The 20,183-nt window shown below is 39.2% G+C and overlaps 1 protein-coding gene across 1 annotated transcript in view; it reads right to left on the reverse strand.

The window, feature by feature from the left end:
• The window catches only part of LOC127629571 (protocadherin Fat 3-like), a 198,762-nt gene that overhangs the window by 62,986 nt on the left and 115,593 nt on the right, over positions 1–20,183 (reverse strand). Inside the window, exons 5-8 of the mRNA XM_052106671.1 lie at positions 12,746–12,807; positions 7,482–7,799; positions 6,808–7,021; positions 4,484–4,552 (exon numbers count right to left, since the gene is read on the reverse strand). Of these exons, the coding sequence (XP_051962631.1) occupies positions 4,484–4,552; positions 6,808–7,021; positions 7,482–7,799; positions 12,746–12,807 (663 nt within the window). The remainder of the gene's footprint in view (positions 1–4,483; positions 4,553–6,807; positions 7,022–7,481; positions 7,800–12,745; positions 12,808–20,183) is intronic.

The raw sequence follows: 20,183 nt of genomic DNA on the forward strand, positions 1-20,183 counted from the left end.
TAATGGTTTTTATACTGTACAAACTTTATATTCTATCCCCTAAACCTAACCCTACCCCTAAACCTAACCCTCACAGAAAACTTTCTGCATTTTTACATTTTCAAAAAACATAATTTAGTATGATTTATAAGCTGTTTTCCTCATGGGGACCGACAAAATGTCCCCACAAGGTCAAAAATTTCGGGTTTTACTATCCTTATGGGGACATTTGGTCCCCACAAAGTGATAAATACACGCTCACACACACACACACACACACACACACACACACACACACTGGCATACAGTATCGAAGCTTCAAACACACACAAAAGTAATTCCCATGTACACCATTTGGGGGCGCTGCAGGGTTTTACTGTTTAAAACAGCAGTAAGAAGGGATTTCCTGAATATACCCACATTTTTCTCTACACACAGTTAAAATGCACACAACCACATATGCAACGCATACATGTATAATGTCCTACACAAATTCTACATAGAAACACAAAACACCCCACATATGCAAAACACACACTTAAAATGCACACAACCCACATATGCAATGAATACATGCATAATGTCCTACACAATGTCTACATAGAATCACACAACACACCCCACATATGCAACATGCATTATTCACACATCCTACATATGTACCACACACAAAACACACTTCTTACATAAACAAGTTAAGTTTCGCCAGCAACACTTTTCAATAAAGTTATATTTGTAAACACTAGTTAATTATATTAGTCAACATAAGCTAACAAGGTCCAAAACTTTAAGCACACTTAATAATTTTGGTTAATGTTAAATTGAGCATACACTAATAATTCGTTTTTTAATTAAAAGTAGCAAATGTGAGCATTTAGTAAATACATAATGAACTAGCATGCACTAATAATGCAATTACCATGGTAACACGTTATAAAAGGTTTTATTCATTAACAGTCAACACGAATTAACAATGAACAATACTTTTTCAGCACTTCTTAATCTGGGTTAATTTTAATTATATATACCAAAATATTTAAAAAAATGTAAGTTGTGCACATTATGCAGTATGAACTAACATTGAACAATTGAATTTATTTTAATAAACAATTAACAAAGATTAATAAACGCTTTATATAATTATTGTTTATTGTCAGTTCATGATACCTTATGCATTTACAAATGTTAATAAATAAAACCTTATAGTAAAGTATAGAACCATTTTGCATTTATTTGTTCTATACACCCTCACACCAAAAGACAAGTACACACACAAACAGTTACACTATCACACATGCATAACACATCACATACACACATTCACAAACATGCTGTTGAGAATCTCAGAATTAAGTGAGCGAAAGACCAAACATTTAAATGTTATTCACTGGAAATCTTGTAGCTGCATTTTTGCGTACTCAAAGCTGCCACGTTGTGATCAGTCAGGTGACGCAGGCGAACCAATGGGATTTTGCATCACTAACCTAGTTTCCATCCACTTAACGCGCTGTTTTGTTATCGTCAAAGTGAAAATGCGCAAAAAAATGTTTGCGAAATTTGCCGTCTTCTGCCTGTTTCCATTCAAATGGTCTTGTATCGATACAAATGGTGTGCGTGATGACGTCATGCCTAAAAAACACTTTGTCGCATAAGTTTTGGTTTATGGAAAAATAAATCTGCCCTTAAGCCGTTTCCATACAGAAATATGAGTATATCGCTAATTGGGTACCATTTGCCTCCAAGATGTTCCTAATTTTTTCCCCCCAAAGTCTTTGTAAAATGGGGAGAGTATTCAGACAAGTCCTTGAAATTAGTCAGCGTACTGTCATTTTAATTTCACAAATAAAAGCAATCAGAAGAGGAGGAATTGCAATCAAAAGGGAGCTGTTGTTCTTCTGATAGGACTGTAATATCGGTCCTGATGTTGCGCCTATCCCAGGTTGCCAACGGTTCTGACCTAAAAATGAATCGTCATGGCCCTGTTCAAGCTGGCAACCTGCACCAAGTAGGGGGGGAAACAATCGGCCTTAGTATAAGGACCAATAATTTTAAAGAATTGGACTATATGTTAGTGTTCCTAAAAAGCACACTGATGCTTTTCTCCTAGTATTGTTTATTTATTTTTAATTAAAAAAAACATCTTTGTCCATAGAAAGTATATGTTTTTTGTATTGTGGGCTAATTCCACGACTGCCATCTATTATTTTGAATGGTGTGGAAAACTTTAATAAATAAACGGACGGCTACCACAATTAAATGAATTGCAAAGAGTGGCCATTAATTTGTTCTCCTTGCACTTGTTGATAACAGGTGCATGACACAAGATATTTGTGTTGGCACTCATGGAAGAGTCACGACGCAGATGTGTTTGTAGCATCGGATATGTGCAGGTATGCCATTAAGACAATCCATAACAGTGCGAGTAATGCTTCATATACAATAAATTAGCTTTCAAGGATGTATACCTTGCCGTCATGATTAAACACAGGCTAAAATTGGTAAATGTGACACTACATTTATCCATTAATGCCAAAAAAAAAGTGTTTCAAAACCAGTTTTCCACAAAATTGGAATTATCGACAAAGAGTTTATGTGTTAGAGTTAAACGGAAATATATTATGTTGACACTTGTGAAATTTCAGCGATAATTTGCATTTCCATCAGCTATATCGGTAAAGTTTTTGATGCGCTACACCTTTTGTCGGCAAAAAAAAAAAGAAACACCCTTGGATGGAAACGTAGTTACTGATACCAAATCTGGTGGCATGCGTACTCCTGCGAACTGTGTTAAACTGTGATAAATGTGTTCCAGTGAACACATTTATATTGTGCGATTATGAATGAGGTTAAGCTATTGGGTGAAGGGGAATATTTTCAGTGAATTAAAATTGTAATTTCGGTTGGTCAATCATATAGACTACATTAATGCATTTCCTTTCATGGTGCTTTTATTGGATGAACATTCCTGAAAACACTTCAAATCGTGATGCACAGAGGAAAGAAAGTCAAACGGTTTAAATCCAAACGAGGGTGAATAAGCGATAATGGTTGTGGCAGGGCGGAGCCGGGTCGTGATCATACACACCCGGTCCCTTATCAGGCAAATTAAGCCTCCGAGAGGGATAAAGGCCGATGACAGGCGGTGGTGCGAGGAGAGAGAGATAGTTTACGGACATGTCCGTCGTGTGTGTGTTTGTCTTCTGTTTAAGTTTTATATTAATCCATTATTTATATTGAAAAGCCGGTTCTCGCCTCCTCTGGTGGATGGCAGCGGCGCTCCCCTGGGTGGACGGCAGTGTCGCGGACTCCGCGACGGGCATCCCTCCTCCTTCCCGGGCTTCAGCACCAGTGTAACGTAGTCAATGGAAAGGAGGACGCGAGAACCGGCTTGTCAATATTCCTTATCAGGCTTAATTTGCCTGATAAGGGACCGGGTGTGTATGATCACGACCCGGCCCCGCCCTCCGCCCTGCCACAATGGTATTTAATGTTCGGGTGAACTATCCATATGAGAAGTTGTTCAGGGAGTTGCATCAGTGTTTAAACCCTGTGTGTGTAAACGGAGATGAAAGTGTGTTTTGGCAGGGCATTATGCGTTACTGTTTGTTCTGCGTTTCACACTCACATACACTCATTCTACCCAGGGTGCATACATTTTTTTGTGCCCGCCTGTTGCTGGAACACTTGGCAGAAACACACACACACACACATTCATTCATTCATCACCGTCCAAACTCTCTGTCCTCACACACATGCATGCTAACCCTGGGTTGACCCCTGACCTTTCCACACTTGATTGGCTGTTTAATGGTGCATTTAATCAGGCTGCTGATCATAAGGCTGGGACAACGACCGCCAGAGGGGCCCGAGATGCCTCATAAACCAACACAAACACAAACACACACACACACACACACACACACACACACACACACACACACACACACACACACACACACACACACACACACACACACACACACACACACACACACACACACACACACACACACACACACACACACACACACACACACACACACACACACACACACACACAGGCTTAAAGGGAAATAAACTATCATCTCTGCTGCACAGTAAACATCCTAATACATGTAAAGTACACACACATGCATACTCATACATTGCACATATGCTTAAATCATATTGGTATCAAGGTACCCGCCCTAAAATCCACACCCCAATCAATCAGGTTTGAGCAAAATAGCACAACACCAAAGGATGATGAGAAAGCAGAGCCAGCTGATGGTTAAACAGCAACAGAGCAATAGCAGTTCTGCTGAACTTATTTAGAGAGAGAGGCAGACACAGACAGATAGAGAGAGAGAGAGAGAGAGAGAGACCAGCAGACATAGATTTAAAGACAGAGAAAGTCAGATCACGAAACAGACCTTTAAGAGAAAAAGAGAAACCACAGGTAAAGAAGGAAGCAGATTTAGAGAAAGAAAAGAGGAAAAGAGTTCTGCTGAACTGGTAAAGATACCTTCTGTAGAACAGTTCCTGCCACAAGCTGTCTGGAGTATATAGAACATCTCGCGGAAAGAGCGAGGACCTTCCCATACGAAGCATTCAGAAAGAGAGAGAGTGAGACAGAGAGAAAGAGAAGATGGAAGATGGTTTATAGAACAACAGAAGTAAAGAACAGAGAGTTGTTGAAGGGGAAAAGAAAATTAATGCAAAAAGGAACAAAGAAGAGAAAAAAGTGAAAGAAAGAGTAGCGAAAGAGTGCAGAGCATTTGCGGCTAAAGCAAACAGAAGGTATCTGAACACCAAACCACATGCATGATGCATTCTGGGAAATTGAGTCTTTTGTTCGAGACTCTCTAATAGTCTCCTATTTCTAGAACTACAGGAAGTCAAAGTCCTAAAGAAAAATGACTTCAACATTACTGTGTAATTATCGCAATTTAACATTAAATAAATTGGTTTTTGTTTAATATTAACACAAATTGGAATCCTGAAATTGAAATGTATTGTACACTGATGAGCCAAAACATTATGAACACTCACAGGGGAAGTGAATAATGTTGATCATCTCCTAACAAGGCCACATGTCAAGGTCTAGGTAGAGTAGATGGTAAGTGAACAATCAGTTCTCATAGTCAATGTGTTGAATGCAGGGGAAATGGGCTGGAGTAAAGACCTGAGCGACTTTGACAAGGGCCAAATTGTTATGGCCAGACAACTAGGTCAGAGCATTTCTGAAATGGCAAGGCTTGTGGGGGGCTCCCAGTGAGCAGTGATGAGTACCTACCAACAGTGGTCCGAGGAGGGACAAACCACACACCGGTGACAGGTTGATGGGCAACCAAGGCTCATCGATGCGCAAGGGCAATGAAGGCTATTCCGTCTGGTCGAACCAACAGAAGGTCTACTGTGGCACAAGTCACAGAAAATGTTTATGATGGTTATGGGAGGAATGTGTCACAACACACTGCTGCATATGGGGCTGCATATGGGGCTGCGTAGCCGCAGACCGGACAGAGTGCCCATGACGACCCCTGTCCACCATCGAAAGCGCCTACAATGGGCATGTGAGCATCGGAACTGGACCTTGGAGCAGTGGAAGAAGGTCGCCTGGTCTGATGAGTCCCACTTTCTTTTACATCACGTAGGCGGCCGTGTACCTGTGCACTGTTTACCTGGGGAAATAATGGCACCAGGATGCAGTGTGGGAAGACGACAAGCCAGTGGAGGGAGTGTGATACTCTGAGTAATTTTCTGCTGGGAAACCCTGGGTCTGGCAATTCATGTGAACATCAATTTCACTCGTGCCACCTACCTAAACATTGCTACAGACTAGGTACACCCCTTCATGGCAATGGTATTCCCTGATGGGAGTGGCCTCTTACAGCAGGATAATGCACCCTGCCTCTCTGCACACATTATTCGGGAATGGTTTGAGGAACATGATGAAGAGTTCAAGGTGTTGTCCTGGTCTCCAAATTCCCCAGATCTCAATCCGATCGAGCAAATGTAGGATTTATTGGACCAACAAGTCTAATCAATGGCTGCACCACCTCGCAATTTACAGGATTGAAGGACCTGCTGCTAAAGTATTGGTGCCATATACCACAAGACACCTTCAGTGGTCTTGTAGAGTCCAAGCCTCAGAGAGTCGGCGCTGTTTTGGCGGCACGCAGAGGACCAATGGCATATTAGCATATTGTTTTGGCTCATAGGTATATAATCAGGATGTCCGTTATTAAAATACATTTTATAATAATTAAAACATTTCTGTATAAAGTTCTCAACTGACACAGTAAGGCAGTTTATATTTTAACATGATCAATTGTTGAATTGTTTGCATGTGTGTACAAACCTTACATCGCCATAGTTACATAGCCGCAAGCAATCGCCATGGTGACCATGGAATGGCATAGGATAGCAACAAAACACCACAAATCATGCAGTGAACAAATTATCTGACTATTCTAAACTTTAATCCAAAATAATAAAATAAAAGATACTTTATTCCCTAATCTTTAATCTATAACATTTAATTGAGCAGTAAGGTTTAATGCTAAAGAATTAAATATTTGTTTATAAATGAAAGGCAATTATATTCAAAATTTACCAACAGCAATCGATGGACGATTTTAAATATTTCTAATCCGTGACATTTTGCCAAAATCCCTAATCTTGAAACCAAGACATATTTGATTTTGCTTGTTTTAGGATTACCCTTACTAAATCCTGAATCCACTTTCATATGAAAGTAAGCTACACTGCAAAATACTAGTTCTCCTAACATTTAACATGAAAAAAATACATTCTAACTCAATTTATCTTGGTCCAACCACTCACCTGTGATGTCAAACCACAAGGAGGTAGAACCTTGCTGCTGGGCAGACACCACACCAACAATATCTGCCACTTTGTCGGTTTCCATGACGGTAAAGTTGTAAAGTTGCTCGTCGAAGGCAAGAGGCACAGGGTTGGGCGGAGGACGGCGAATCCACTCGATATGCAAACGAGCAGTCGCCCAGCGTTGAGGACGCCCGTTGTCCACTGCTTTCACCTGGGGTCATTGGGCAAAAGTCACAGGATGACCAGTAGGACATGAATAAAAGACTTTAAAAGAAAAACTTTCAACAGAACTAAACTAAAATGGGAGAATCGATGCATCAAGTATTGACCTTTGTATTGAATGAAAACAAAAGGAACAACCTGTTACAAGAGGACATTTTAAATGTCAGCTATATCATTAAGAAGATTGGGCAACTATATGTGTAGAGGGTGTTTTACAGAGTTGAAAGTTCACAACTTCACTGAGAATTTTATTGCCTTGGGACATCAGATATAGTATCACTGGTCCAACAGCTGGTCTTACACCCCAACCAAAATGGTCTACCAAGTCAAAACCAGGTCCACTCACTGATCAACCATCTAGACTAGTTTGGACCAGCTACAAACTATGCAAAACCACTTTAAGCTGGTTTGAGAAGGTGTTTGAGAAGGTGAAAGGTCAGGTAACTCACAGTAAGAATGTCATAGGTTCCAGCTGTGAACTGTTTCTTGGGTGACAAAACCACTCCGGTTTTGGCATCGATAACAAACTTCCCGTCCTCATTGCCATCAATGATGCTGTAGGAGAGGTCAGCGTTTGCCCCCTGGTCTTGGTCGTAGGCGAATACGCGGTATATGGGAGAGCCACGCTGTTTACGGGTGCGCTCAGGTAAACGGACCTGATACACCTTCTCTGGAAATATCGGTTTGTTATCGTTAACATCCAATACCTGGATCACCACCCATACTGTGGTGTGCCTGGGGGAGGGACCGCCATCTGATACTGTCACCTGGGCACACAAAAGTGCAAAGAAGTGCAATGACCATGAAGAAAAAACTATAGGCATAAGACTCTTCAAATAAAACTAATTAACATTATATCTGTTGGTTGCACCAATATTAAAACAGACACAAAGTATATTGACGATGACACATTAAATAGCTGTTTAGGGATTTGCAAAACTGCATATTTTCAAAATCAACTTTGTGGGTTGCCTGAATGACTTTTAAGGAAGCCTTGCATAATTACACACTTTTAGGGTTCACTTAACTTCAAGCAGATGTGTTTCTTATGTGATGTTTACATAAGATGCGTTCATGCATTCAAAAACATGAATTAAACAGAATTCAGGGGTCTCAAAATGTGTTTTTAAAAGGTGGACTTTAAACTCGGATGGGCCCGCTGGCGGACAAGAAAAAAAATTATAAAAATGTTAATAACTACAGTTTTAAAGCTCAGAAGCTCTACTTTACAGTGCATGTTGGCATTATGACCAAAACTGAACAAGTGATTGTACATTTCTAGACAAATCCGAAGTGTTCCTTTTTGATAATTTATTAAAAACTTTGCACTGTCCATATTATTGTAATCGGTAAAAACACCAATCTCATCAAATAGCTATGTTTCATATGTTGTTGGAAAGCTCTTAAAGAGTAGAATACAACCAGCTAATTTGTTTTACTCACAGAATAAATATATAGAAAGTAATAGCTAAGTATTGTACATATCTTTGACATTTATGTTTCATGTGAACAGATGATGCTCAAATGCCGCGTTTTCACTTATAACTTAACAAAAATAAAGAGAACATAATATATCTCATAACATTACTTAGAGGTGATTATCTTTATAACGAGCCCACACAACAAGTAATTGGATTCATAGAACATTATATAACTCACACGAAACACTATGTGCACACAGCATCTGTCATCTTGCATCTGGCTACAAACACGTTCACTTTCCTGGATCAGATGACATTATCGGAAATGCTGTAGCGTCATGGAATGCTAAACCAATCGGATTGGGTTGAGATTGCTCCAACCAGTGGAGATATAGTCCTCCATATTTGGGCAGAGAGTCTTGTTATCAATCACTCTAATCATCTATGGCCATAAGGAACTTAAGCCAAGTACATGATACAGACTCAATGATGACTCAAATGGCACAGAATAAAACTACTCAAATCATGGCTGCATGCTATCTAAACCATTAGTCATTGTTGTGTTTGCATGAGTAATTAGTTCTTATGTATAATTATTATGTTTTATTTGTTTGGAGAGGCTTTTGGACACTAGAATAAATTATTTTTGTAATAACTTTTGATTGCTTTGTTGTATCAACACAACATTGTACTCAAGTTACCGGTGACATGATTGGGAACAAGTTTTTCAAACTACCTTATGTACACCCAGAGTAAAATCAGAAAACTAAGAAAAAAGTTAATATTTGGCTCAATTTTCCTTTGTGATTGTTCAGCAGTTTCTTAGACTGAGAAAATGTATTGTAATATATATCATTGAAAAATATTTGACCCACTTGACCCTCCTTTTTTTGTGGAGTTATAAGCCTTTCATTTTGGGTATGCCACTGAAACAGGAAGTCTTTAAAAACACCCTCAGAGCTTAAAGGGTTAACACATATCCTAAAAGCGCAATACTTGTGACGGGATGCTCAGAAAACTGCATAAGATACGATGCAACGACCAAATATGTCCGTCTGAATGTGTATGGCCGTTGTGGTATAATGGTGATGAATTTAAAATCTTTTCTTAGAGGGTTTTGCCATGGAAACTGTTAAACTTAAATATACTTAATAGAATACCAAAAACTATTGATAAAAAATAGTCATGTCCACCCTAAAACATTTTCGTTTGAGAATGCACAGATTTAGCTACATTTACATTAGCATTTCGAAAACCGCATACGCTTGAAAACTATGACGTTAGGAAACTAAAAAACGAGTTTTAAAATGAAAACTGACTGGTTTGGATGTGGCCCTTATTAAAAATAGACGATTTCACACAATATTTGTATGTATTTCAGGGCTCGACATTAAGCATTGTCATGTGCTTGTCCGGAGACAAAAACAAAAGAAAGGACATAAGAAAGAAAAGAATCCATCATCATCATTTACAGCTAATAGGGATTAAGAACACAGTGCAGAAAGAATTTCTCTCTTCTGAGGAACAAAAATGAGATTTTTGGCAGAATGTCACAGTCACTATTCACTGTCACTGCATCTTTTTTCCCCCATAAAATAAAAGTGATTTGAGACTGAAACTAACTAACATAGAAAGTCAGACAGGTACATCATCTCTTTGAGAGTACAAGTCAATTCTAACCAGTTGCATTAAAAACGGCTGTTTAACATGTGGGAATGATTCAATTGTGCTCAATCCCCGCAACCCTGTACTATTGAGCTACGGTCGGGCAAGTAAAATTCTCTTTAACGTGCCCGTTCAAAATTCGACTTGTCCCGGACAAGCGTTAATGTCGAGCCCTGTACTTATGAGTATTATGTGGTTTGCTTAGTAACATGCAAAATTTAAACTCTATTGGAATCACTGAATCATCCAGAAATCATCCAGTCTCATGTTTGCTTATTGATGAGAGTTGTTTGTGTGGTATTCACATGCTGCCTTAAGCCCAATGTTTACTTTGGTCAGATGCGAATGCTAGGCGTTTGCGTATAGGATGCATGACGTAGATTTAGTCATCATCAGAGCGCTTGAGCACTGAGCACCTGCGGCCTGATTCTTCTAATCACGCATACTCTGAACACGCAGAATGCACATGTGCCTGGAATTATTTGCACGAACTAGTGGCTCCACAAGGTGGCAACATTCACAGTTGAGCCATTGCTGTTACGAAGAAGTGCTAGAAGTCGCTGCTAAACAACAGGAGACGGATGTGGAGAGTGCATCAAGAGTGCACGTGTGAGTAGGTCTGGAAATACATGCATGTGTATAATGAGTCTGAAGGACTATAAAAGACATATTTATGAGTCTGAACTCCTGAAGAGAAATAGTCCAGTCTCTCAGTTGTAGCGTGCATGCACCAACCGCCTGTGTATGCGTGCACAATCAAATGAAGTATACTTTGAAAGACTAGCATTTTTCTGTACACAGATGTTAAGCGTTCACATCAAAACTGTAATATATTTTGGGCTTTTGAAAGAGTGTGGTTCTATACTGTTACTGTAAAATGAACAGGAATGAGAGGAAGAGAGATACTCTAGGCATTTGATGTTCCCCTTCATTTTTCTCTCCGCAGAATGAAGTGATAACTCATATTCCACTTTTTCTCTCATTTCCTTTCTCCGACATTCTATCCATTTCTCTTTTTCATTAGCAAACAAGCTCATCGTTCATCCACCAATCAGCATGGGGGGGTGACATGGCTGCCAGCCAATCAGGAGATTATGCCAAATTGTGAAAGAATATTGAAATAATATCATTAAAAACAGAAGACACGGTGTGTGCCATCCATCTCGGAAGAAACAACAGAACGATTAATTCAATTCACTTTATTCATTTCCCTTCACACATACAGGCTGCTGTGCCACGCCTGTACAAATTCAATCTGTCTGTCTGAGAGAGAGAGAAAACACAAGAGGAAATAATACAGACGGATGAGAGAGCATGGAGAGAGAGAGAGAATAATTTAATAAATGAGGGAACTGAGTGGACAAAATGAGAGAGAGCGAGAGCGAGAGCGAGAGATGATGTTCAGAAAAACAAAGTAAGCATATACTACACTTACCTTTACTGCAGTATGTACTACAAATGTTCTGTATATAGTACAAAAGGGTTCAAAATTCTGCGTTTGCAATGAAAATCTAGGACTCAAAATCGAATTTAAACCAAGTTTTAGGAATTTGAAAAATGTAAAACCCAAATTTGTTTTATGATGTTCAAATGAATGAGAAATATTTCAGCTTCTTCCCTTCTTCTAGGCCGCTAATTAAATGATCAAGTGTCACTTTAGCTAGGTTTCCATCCATGCATTTATATGCAAATTTTGGGATTTGCCGCTGAACACTACAGTAGCAAACATGAAGTTCGTCAGAGTGTTTTATCTGCACGCTCTCAACCACAAGTAATTCATTACATTTAATAAAAGAGTGATTTCAACTTCCATTTAAATTCTATTTTGCAGCAATTTCCCCAGTAGTGACTATTTAGTTCTCTTCAACACATGGAGTGAAAACGCTGCTTTACTCACGAATTGTTGTAGCTATGTTCTGATTTTGAGCATACATTAAATTCGTAACTTAGAAGGAAACATGACTACTGACAATTTTTACTTGCAGTCAGTGATGTGTATTTTATTGCGTAATACACACTGTCTCACATCCTATCCATACTATTATACATACTTTTAACAAATAGTATGCAGTATGGTAGTGTACGCTGCACAGTATTCAGTAAGTAGTAAGCTAGTATTTCATGCCGAACACACCAGAGAGAGACTGAGAAAGGGAGGGGTAATAAATGAAAAAGAGGGGGGTTGTGTAATGTTTGGGTGTCAAGGGATCACATGGTGAACAGGCAACATAACGTGAGTTTATTCTCAAAAGATCAACACCACAAAATATAATTTATTACAAACACACATCACACCAACTTGGAATGGCTAAAACTTTCTCACACATACATACGCATACACACTCTTTCTCACTTTTACATATGCAAACAGACCAGCAGGGGTGAAAGAATTTGAATTTCAAACAGGCATGCAAAAGCATCTTTAGAATTCAGTCGGAACGCGTCAATATTGTTGCATTTATATGAAGTGAAAATTGTTGTTATTTACCCCCGTCGCTCAGAAAATAATTCCGCAATTGGGAGGTAACGCAATTTAGCATGGATCGCCTCCCCCAGACACCCTGATGTGTGTGGATGTTTGTTTGTGTGAAATTAGGTTAGCATGAGTGTGTGTGTGCACGTCTCACCTCCAGTACGTGCTCAGCTTGTTGTTCGCGATCCAGTTTCCGAGAGGTTGTGGTTATCAGACCTGCAAAACACAAATTCACACATTTTTGGGCAAGTGCTTTGAAGATACAGTATATTTTCACCCAACCACATGTACATTATAACAATTTAAATGGCCAAATATTATTTTTACATATATATACAATATATGTACATGTAAATATATATTAGGTATGGGGAATGTAAAGTGTTAATTTCTGCAATTATTAATTTATTAAAAAATAATGATGCAATTAATGCAGTATCCATTTTTTTCCACTTCCTGAAACTTTACTAATGTTTTTCCCCACATCTTGTGGCAAAAATGGGCATATATTAATTTCCAGGACTCACGACTTGATTGCACATCCTAGCCCTTAAAGCGGGCACAATAAACACAGAGAAGATTTACTGTACAGAGAAAAGACTTCACCCACAAGTGGTGAGCCAGGTGTGGGAGAGATATGGACAAGCTGCCGTATCTAATAACACATTTGAAATGGGCACTTAAGTTTATCTTGCCAACAAAGTTTGATATGAATTGAATCCTCCCATTTGATACTATTATTAATAAAGTCCACTAAAAGATGCCAGAAGATTTTGCCCAACTTTTCATAACAGAATGTCCACTGATTTTATGGCATGTAAACAGAAAACTTTGAGATTAATTACTAATATTTTTTAATCTATTCACAGTCCAAAATAATAGTTATAGCGCAATGTAAATTTACATAGAAAGTGACGGCTGTGGCTCAGTTGGTAGAGCGGGTCGCCAGTAATCGTAGGGTTGGTAGTTTGAATCCTGGCCCACACGACTCCACATGCCGAAGTGTCCTTGGGCAAGACACTGAACCCCAAGTTGTTCCCAATGTCAGGCTAGCACCTTACATAGCAGCTCTGCTGTCATTGGTGTATGTGTGTTTTGTGAATGGGTGAATGAGTCACAGTGTAAAGCGCTTTGAATACTGTTAAGGTTAAAAAGGTGCTATATACACTCACCTAAAGGATTATTAGGAACACCATACTAATACTGTGTTTGACCCCCTTTCGCCTTCAGAACTGCCTTAATTCTACGTGGCATTGATTCAACAAAGGTGCTGAAAGCATTCTTTAGAAATGTTGGCCCATATTGATAGGATAGCATCTTGCAGTTGATGGAGATTTGTGGGATGTACATCCAGGGCACGAAGCTCCCGTTCCACCACATCCCAAAGATGCTCTATTGGGTTGAGATCTGGTGGCTGTGGGGGCCATTTTAGTACAGTGAACTCATTGTCATGTTCAAGAAACCAATTTGAAATGATTCGAGCTTTGTGACATGGTGCATTATCCTGCTGGAAGTAGCCATCAGAGGATGGGTACATGGTGGCCATAAAGGGATGGACATGGTCAGAAACAATGCTCAGGTAGGCCGTGGCATTTAAACGATGCCCAATTGGCACTAAGGGGCCTAAAGTGTGCCAAGAAAACATCCCCCACACCATTACACCACCACCACCAGCCTGCACAGTGGTAACAAGGCATGATGGATCCATGTTCTCATTCTGTTTACGCCAAATTCTGACTCTACCATCTGAATGTCTCAACAGAAATCGAGACTCATCAGACCAGACAACATTTTTCCAGTCTTCAACTGTCCAATTTTGGTGAGCTCTTGCAAAGTGTAGCCTCTTTTTCCTATTTGTAGTGGAGATGAGTGGTACCCGGTGGGGTCTTCTGCTGTTGTAGCCCATCCGCCTCAAGGTTGTGCGTGTTGTGGCTTCACAAATGCTTTGCTGCATACCTCGGTTGTAACGAGTGGTTATTTCAGGCAAAGTTGCTCTTCTATCAGCTTGAATCAGTCGGCCCATTCTCATCTGACCTCTAGCATCAACAAGGCATTTTCGCCCACAGGACTGCCGCATACTTGATGTTTTTCCCTTTTCACACCATTCTTTGTAAACCCTAGAAATGGTTGTGCATGAAAATCCCAGTAACTGAGCAGATTGTGAAATACTCAGACCGGCCCGTCTGGCACCAACAACCATGCCATGCTCAAAATTGCTTAAATCACCTTTCTTTCCCATTCTGACATTCAGTTTGGAGTTCAGGAGATTGTCTTGACCAGGACCACACCCCTAAATGCATTGAAGCAACTGCCATGTGATTGGTTGATTAGATAATTGCATTAATGAGAAATTGAACAGGTGTTCCTAATAATCCTTTAGGTGAGTGTAAGTGCAGACCATAGAAAGGTAGTGAGTTTATGTGGCAAGGAATTACTACTACTTAAATATTCAAGACGCAGTGCTACTACAGCGCTTAATCCCTGTTTAGATTGTAGGTGTTTAGAGAATAGGAGGCAAGTTTTTACGCTGAAATACCACGTGCAAAAGTGGCACAATTGTTTAGTGAATTTGCCCTACAATGTTAAAATCTTTCGGGGAATCAACTTATAAATGTCCTACTTGTCTCTGCATATCAAGTAATATCTATTTAATGTGCTTAATTGTGTCATCTAGTGTTATTGCTACTTAGTGTCCTTTTCATGTTTAAGGCAGGTTGTAAAGGCAATTATTCTTAATAATATACTTTCAATAAAAATAATGTACTTTAGTTTCAGTTTTTCCAATTACAATTATTAATTGAGTTAACAAAAATGCCCGGGCTCGACATTAAGCATTGTCATGTGTTTGTCCTTCAGACAAGTAAATTGATCATTCACTTGACCGAGTAAAAAAGCTATGCCGACGAATTTAAGCCTGATTTTCAGTTTTGTGGAGATCGCCGACAAAAGCCTGAAATCGTAGGCAAATCTGAGCCCGCTCCCGTGAACGACAAACACAATGTAAGAACTATCAAAGACGCGATTTGAGAGAATCGCCGACGTGTCGCCGATGTCAATCTAGAATGTTAAATATCTGAACCTGTCTGCGATTCCAAATCGTGCAATGTGAAATATGTTTTGACTGAATACAACTGCAGCGTTGACCTACAGCCAATGAGAGAGCAGGAAACAGGGCACGGGAAGTTTCAGGGGGAGGAGACCTGATGTACCTGCATCAGAGCATCAACTAGCATGGCTGCGGTATCAATAAAGTCTCATTGTACCGAAGAAATGGAGGAAAAATTTGTGGAATATTAGCAGGAGCACCGATGCCAATTTGATGTTTCATCTGAACTTTAGCACAACCGGGTGGAGAAAGAGAAGAGTTGGAGAGAAATTGCCAATTCTCTTGGACAGTCAGATAAGCAAATAGGTCGATTTTTCAGTAGGAGCTACTTTTCATATTGTAACCAATAAAATATACGAGTGACACGATAGAGGGAATTCCCCACATTGTCCTGAGCCCCCCTTATATTATATCCATGGTTTGTAGTAAATAATAAATATAAATAATAGTAAATAATAATGAAAAAAAATCGATAAGAAGTGTACACATCATTCATATTTTATGAGCAAGGAAGATCTGGCCTGTATAGTTATGCTGTTGCTATGTTGTATACCACTTGTATACATTTTTGTTAATTGTTCATAATCACTTGTCATCTTAATTAATATGCTAATTCCAATGAATGCAGCTGTTCCTTAGCTATGCACACACACAGATACACACTTTCTCACTCACACATGAACAGATTGGCTCCTTGTCCAAAGATATTCTCATTAGCGAATCCATGCATTTCAAGCTAAAAGTAGGTTAAAAGAGTTTTGACTATGTGATCGTGTGTGTGCTTGGGGGATGGAGGATTGTTTATAATGGATTTTCTGTACCACTGTTGTCAAGTATCCAATATCATAGACGCCACATAAAAAGCATGTGTGGGTGTGAGTGTTCAGCGTCCAACATTACAACTCTAATCCATCCGTTTTTCCCATTTGCCGACTTTCCCACACACACACACACACATACTGACTCGTAGGTTTAGAGCGGCAACTGTGTAACTTAGCCTCTGGTTGCCATGGCGATGAGATCAGAAATCTGTACATGTTAAGACCTCTTTGCAGACAGCCTTTGCCCACCACAGCCAGTAAACCCCATTCAGGTAGCACCAATTATCCGATAGGGCCACAAACCAAGTGTGTAATTTGTGTTTGTGAGTGTGTACAAGTGTGTGTTACAGGCATGATGTCATAGATGGGAGTTTTGCCAAACTTTTGTCTCTAGTCTTTTTGTTTGCCCCCTTGGACCACTCCGTCTTTCTCCCCTTTTGTTTTCTTCTTCCGTTTTTTTTTCGGTGCAAGTGCCGTTATGACTTCATTCAACACTCCCAACCCTTCCTTCCACCTAAAAACGGGACTTCATACATTTGTTATGAAAATAATCAATGATCGCCAGATGAATCCAGTTTGCCACACTTGGGTCAATTGTCCATGACAAGCGTTCATTGAAAAACATCCACTAGCACTTTGTGGCAATAAAAATGATAAATCTGAGAAATATTGATATATTCTCCATTGTTTACATGCGATCTCGCCTGAAAGATTTACCCTTCGTCATTGTTCTTCAACAAACTATGCAACCTGAGCAGCATTCATGTTGTATAAACTGTATATTATCTTATATATTAGAGTCTTATAAACAAAACGAGCTCATCTCCAAAGTCTATTTTTAAAAATGCGATGTAGTTTTATTCATAATAGCCGAGCATTGTAGTCAGATTTTGTGTCGTCATTTACATTTACATTTATGCATTTAGCAGACGCTTTTATCCAAAGCAACTTACAGTGCACTTATTACAGGGACAATCCCCCTGGAGCAACCTGGAGTTAAGTGCCTTGCTCAAGGACACAATGGTGGTGGCTGTGGGGATCGAACCAGCAACCTTCTGATTACCAGCTCAGCGCTTTACCCCACTACGCCACCACCACTCCTGAAAGGTCGTGAAAGGTTGCAGGAACCTCATTTTTTGTTAGATCATCTTCAAATTTGAAACATAACTTCTTTAGACTAATTGCTTTGAGAACATTGTATTTCTGGGTTGTCTTGGTAAATGCATTATTGTTTTTTTAGATATATTTCCATTACTATAAACTTCAGCTTCTCTAACTTTAAAAAATAACAACATATATTAATTCTGAATTAATTTGTGATACTACAACTGTGTCCATACTCCAAAAAGGTCCAGTAAATACAACCATTTATGTTCAGGTATGTCATTTTCATGGTTTGTGCTCAAAAAGGGGGTGCGTATCAACAGGTTAAGCGACCAGTATTCTGCTGGTCATGTGATTCTAACATGGCCGCCGCCCCCATGTGTGGACCCTCTCCATGTACAATAAAACAGCTTTCATAAGGTTACTGATATAACTGGAGTCTTCATATTAATGTGAGTGCTCCTGATATGCTACACATATCGCACAATTACAGTTCATGTCTTTAGGATGACATTTAGGATTTAAAGAGGAAAACATGTGTGCACCTTTAATAGATCCAGACCGAAAAAAATAATAATAATAATAATAATAATGAAATAAGTCAAGTCATTGACACAGAGTACTGTACAGTGACAACAGTACAAAACTCCAGAAGTAAAAACATTCAGAATCTCCATAGCAAAATTGATTTTTAGCAATAATGTATAAACCTTTCATGAAAGACCCACAATGACATACAAGATTTAAAAACAATGTAAAAACAAAAAGGAAAACGTTTAATTGGCAAGTTTCTGGTTAAGTACTACATTACAGAGTGCAATAACTCAAAACAGTGTGAATTCATCAAAACTAAATTGAAAGTACAAATAAAAACAAATAGAAATAAAAACTAAATTAAAAATGTATTTCAATTACTAGCATTTGATAGATGCATACTGTATGACGCTGCATTTGTCCTTGTGCGTTTGCATTTGTGTCAGTAACTCTACAGGAGGTCAAGGATTCCAAAGAACCTCATTATGAATAAAAATAGTGTAAAAACCTTCGGAAATTGCTTGTGTTGCGTGTGTGCATGCACAATGGCTGCAGGTGAGAAATTGCCCCATATGAGTGTCGCTGTGATTCACTGGTGGAGTGCATTTTTGTTGCTGTCATAAATTTGCTGAGATCACGCGGCATCTATAAATCAACAAGCATCTGAAGCAGAGAAAAGAAGACAAAGAAACAAGAGAATGACAGATATCGGCAGAGAGACAGAGGAAGTAGGATTCTGATTTTGAAACTGCATGCTTTTCTAAACCTCAAAATGTCATTCATAATTATAGCTAAGCTTTGCTTTGTCATTTGCACAAATTAGAAAATGTAAATTGTGTATCTATTACTGAGCAGACACAGATATTGAAAAATCTTCTGCCGGAAGCGAACTGCGAATTATTGACCAATCACAGCTTTGCACTTCAGAACACTTGCAGTGATAAACAAATAATCCGAACGCAAAACAATCTCAGGCCATGTCTACACTAATATTGATTTAAGATGCGTTTCCGCCTCTCATCCAAACTAGAATGGTGACTTTCGAAAATAGAGTTTTCAAACTTCAACGGATTAGTATGGATATGGACTCAAACTTTATAGCACAACTGCTAATTCCAGAAAAGTTGGGAAACATCCTCGTTTTGCATTTTTAATGTAGCTGTATTGTTGTCTTCAACAGTCAGTATTTTTCTTATACCTGTAGGGCAACTACTGTAAGGGTGAAGTTTATAGAGTTAACATAGTTTATCATTTACAGAAGTTATAGCTAGCTACCTTAAAAAATAACTTAAAATTAGGTAGTAAAGTACAAGTGAAGTTTTTTATTAGATAAGGGCTATTTTTGCTATACAGACCATTAGCAGAAATGACGAATTACGCTTTTGATAAAACTCCAAGAGACGGTCAATTATTTTAAATGATGCATAATAGAGTATAATCAAAATTATTCTAATCATCATGATGGCCGTTTGAAAAGCAAAAACAGGCTGATTCAGGAACAATCGTAGCGGAAGCCAAGAGGTCTGCATCACTGATTTGAGGTGCTATTTCTGATTCAGGAACAGTGAAAACAGATTGTTTACAGGCAGTAGAAACAGACATAGAGCGAGCTATTCTTAGAGTCTTTCATCATGAGAGGAGGGTGAGACCACTGAGACAGAGAGTGAGAGAAGACGGAAAGATGTTAAGGAGTCACGGGGGGACGCAGTGAAAGACTGAGAAACAGAAAGAGACAAAAAGACATGGAAGGCCTTCTGATGAAGAGAATGGATAGATGATGAAGTGAGGGGGAGGAGAGGATGGTGTTTAGAAAGGATAAGAGAGCGATGAGGGTGGAGAAGATGGAGGGGGTGGAGAACTGAGGGTGGAGGGGATGGGGTCAGGAACCTACAAAGGTGTAAAACTTTCCTACTAGAAGCCAGAGCTGCAAATTACTGCTGAAACAAGTAGAAGGGGGAGGGAGAGAAAGATAGAGCGAGAGAGAAACACTTCAGAGCCTCCTGAGAGACCTTTTGAAGTGTTCAAAG

The sequence above is a fragment of the Xyrauchen texanus genome, chromosome 36 (assembly GCF_025860055.1).
Source record: "Xyrauchen texanus isolate HMW12.3.18 chromosome 36, RBS_HiC_50CHRs, whole genome shotgun sequence".
NCBI classification, from domain to species: domain Eukaryota; kingdom Metazoa; phylum Chordata; class Actinopteri; order Cypriniformes; family Catostomidae; genus Xyrauchen; species Xyrauchen texanus.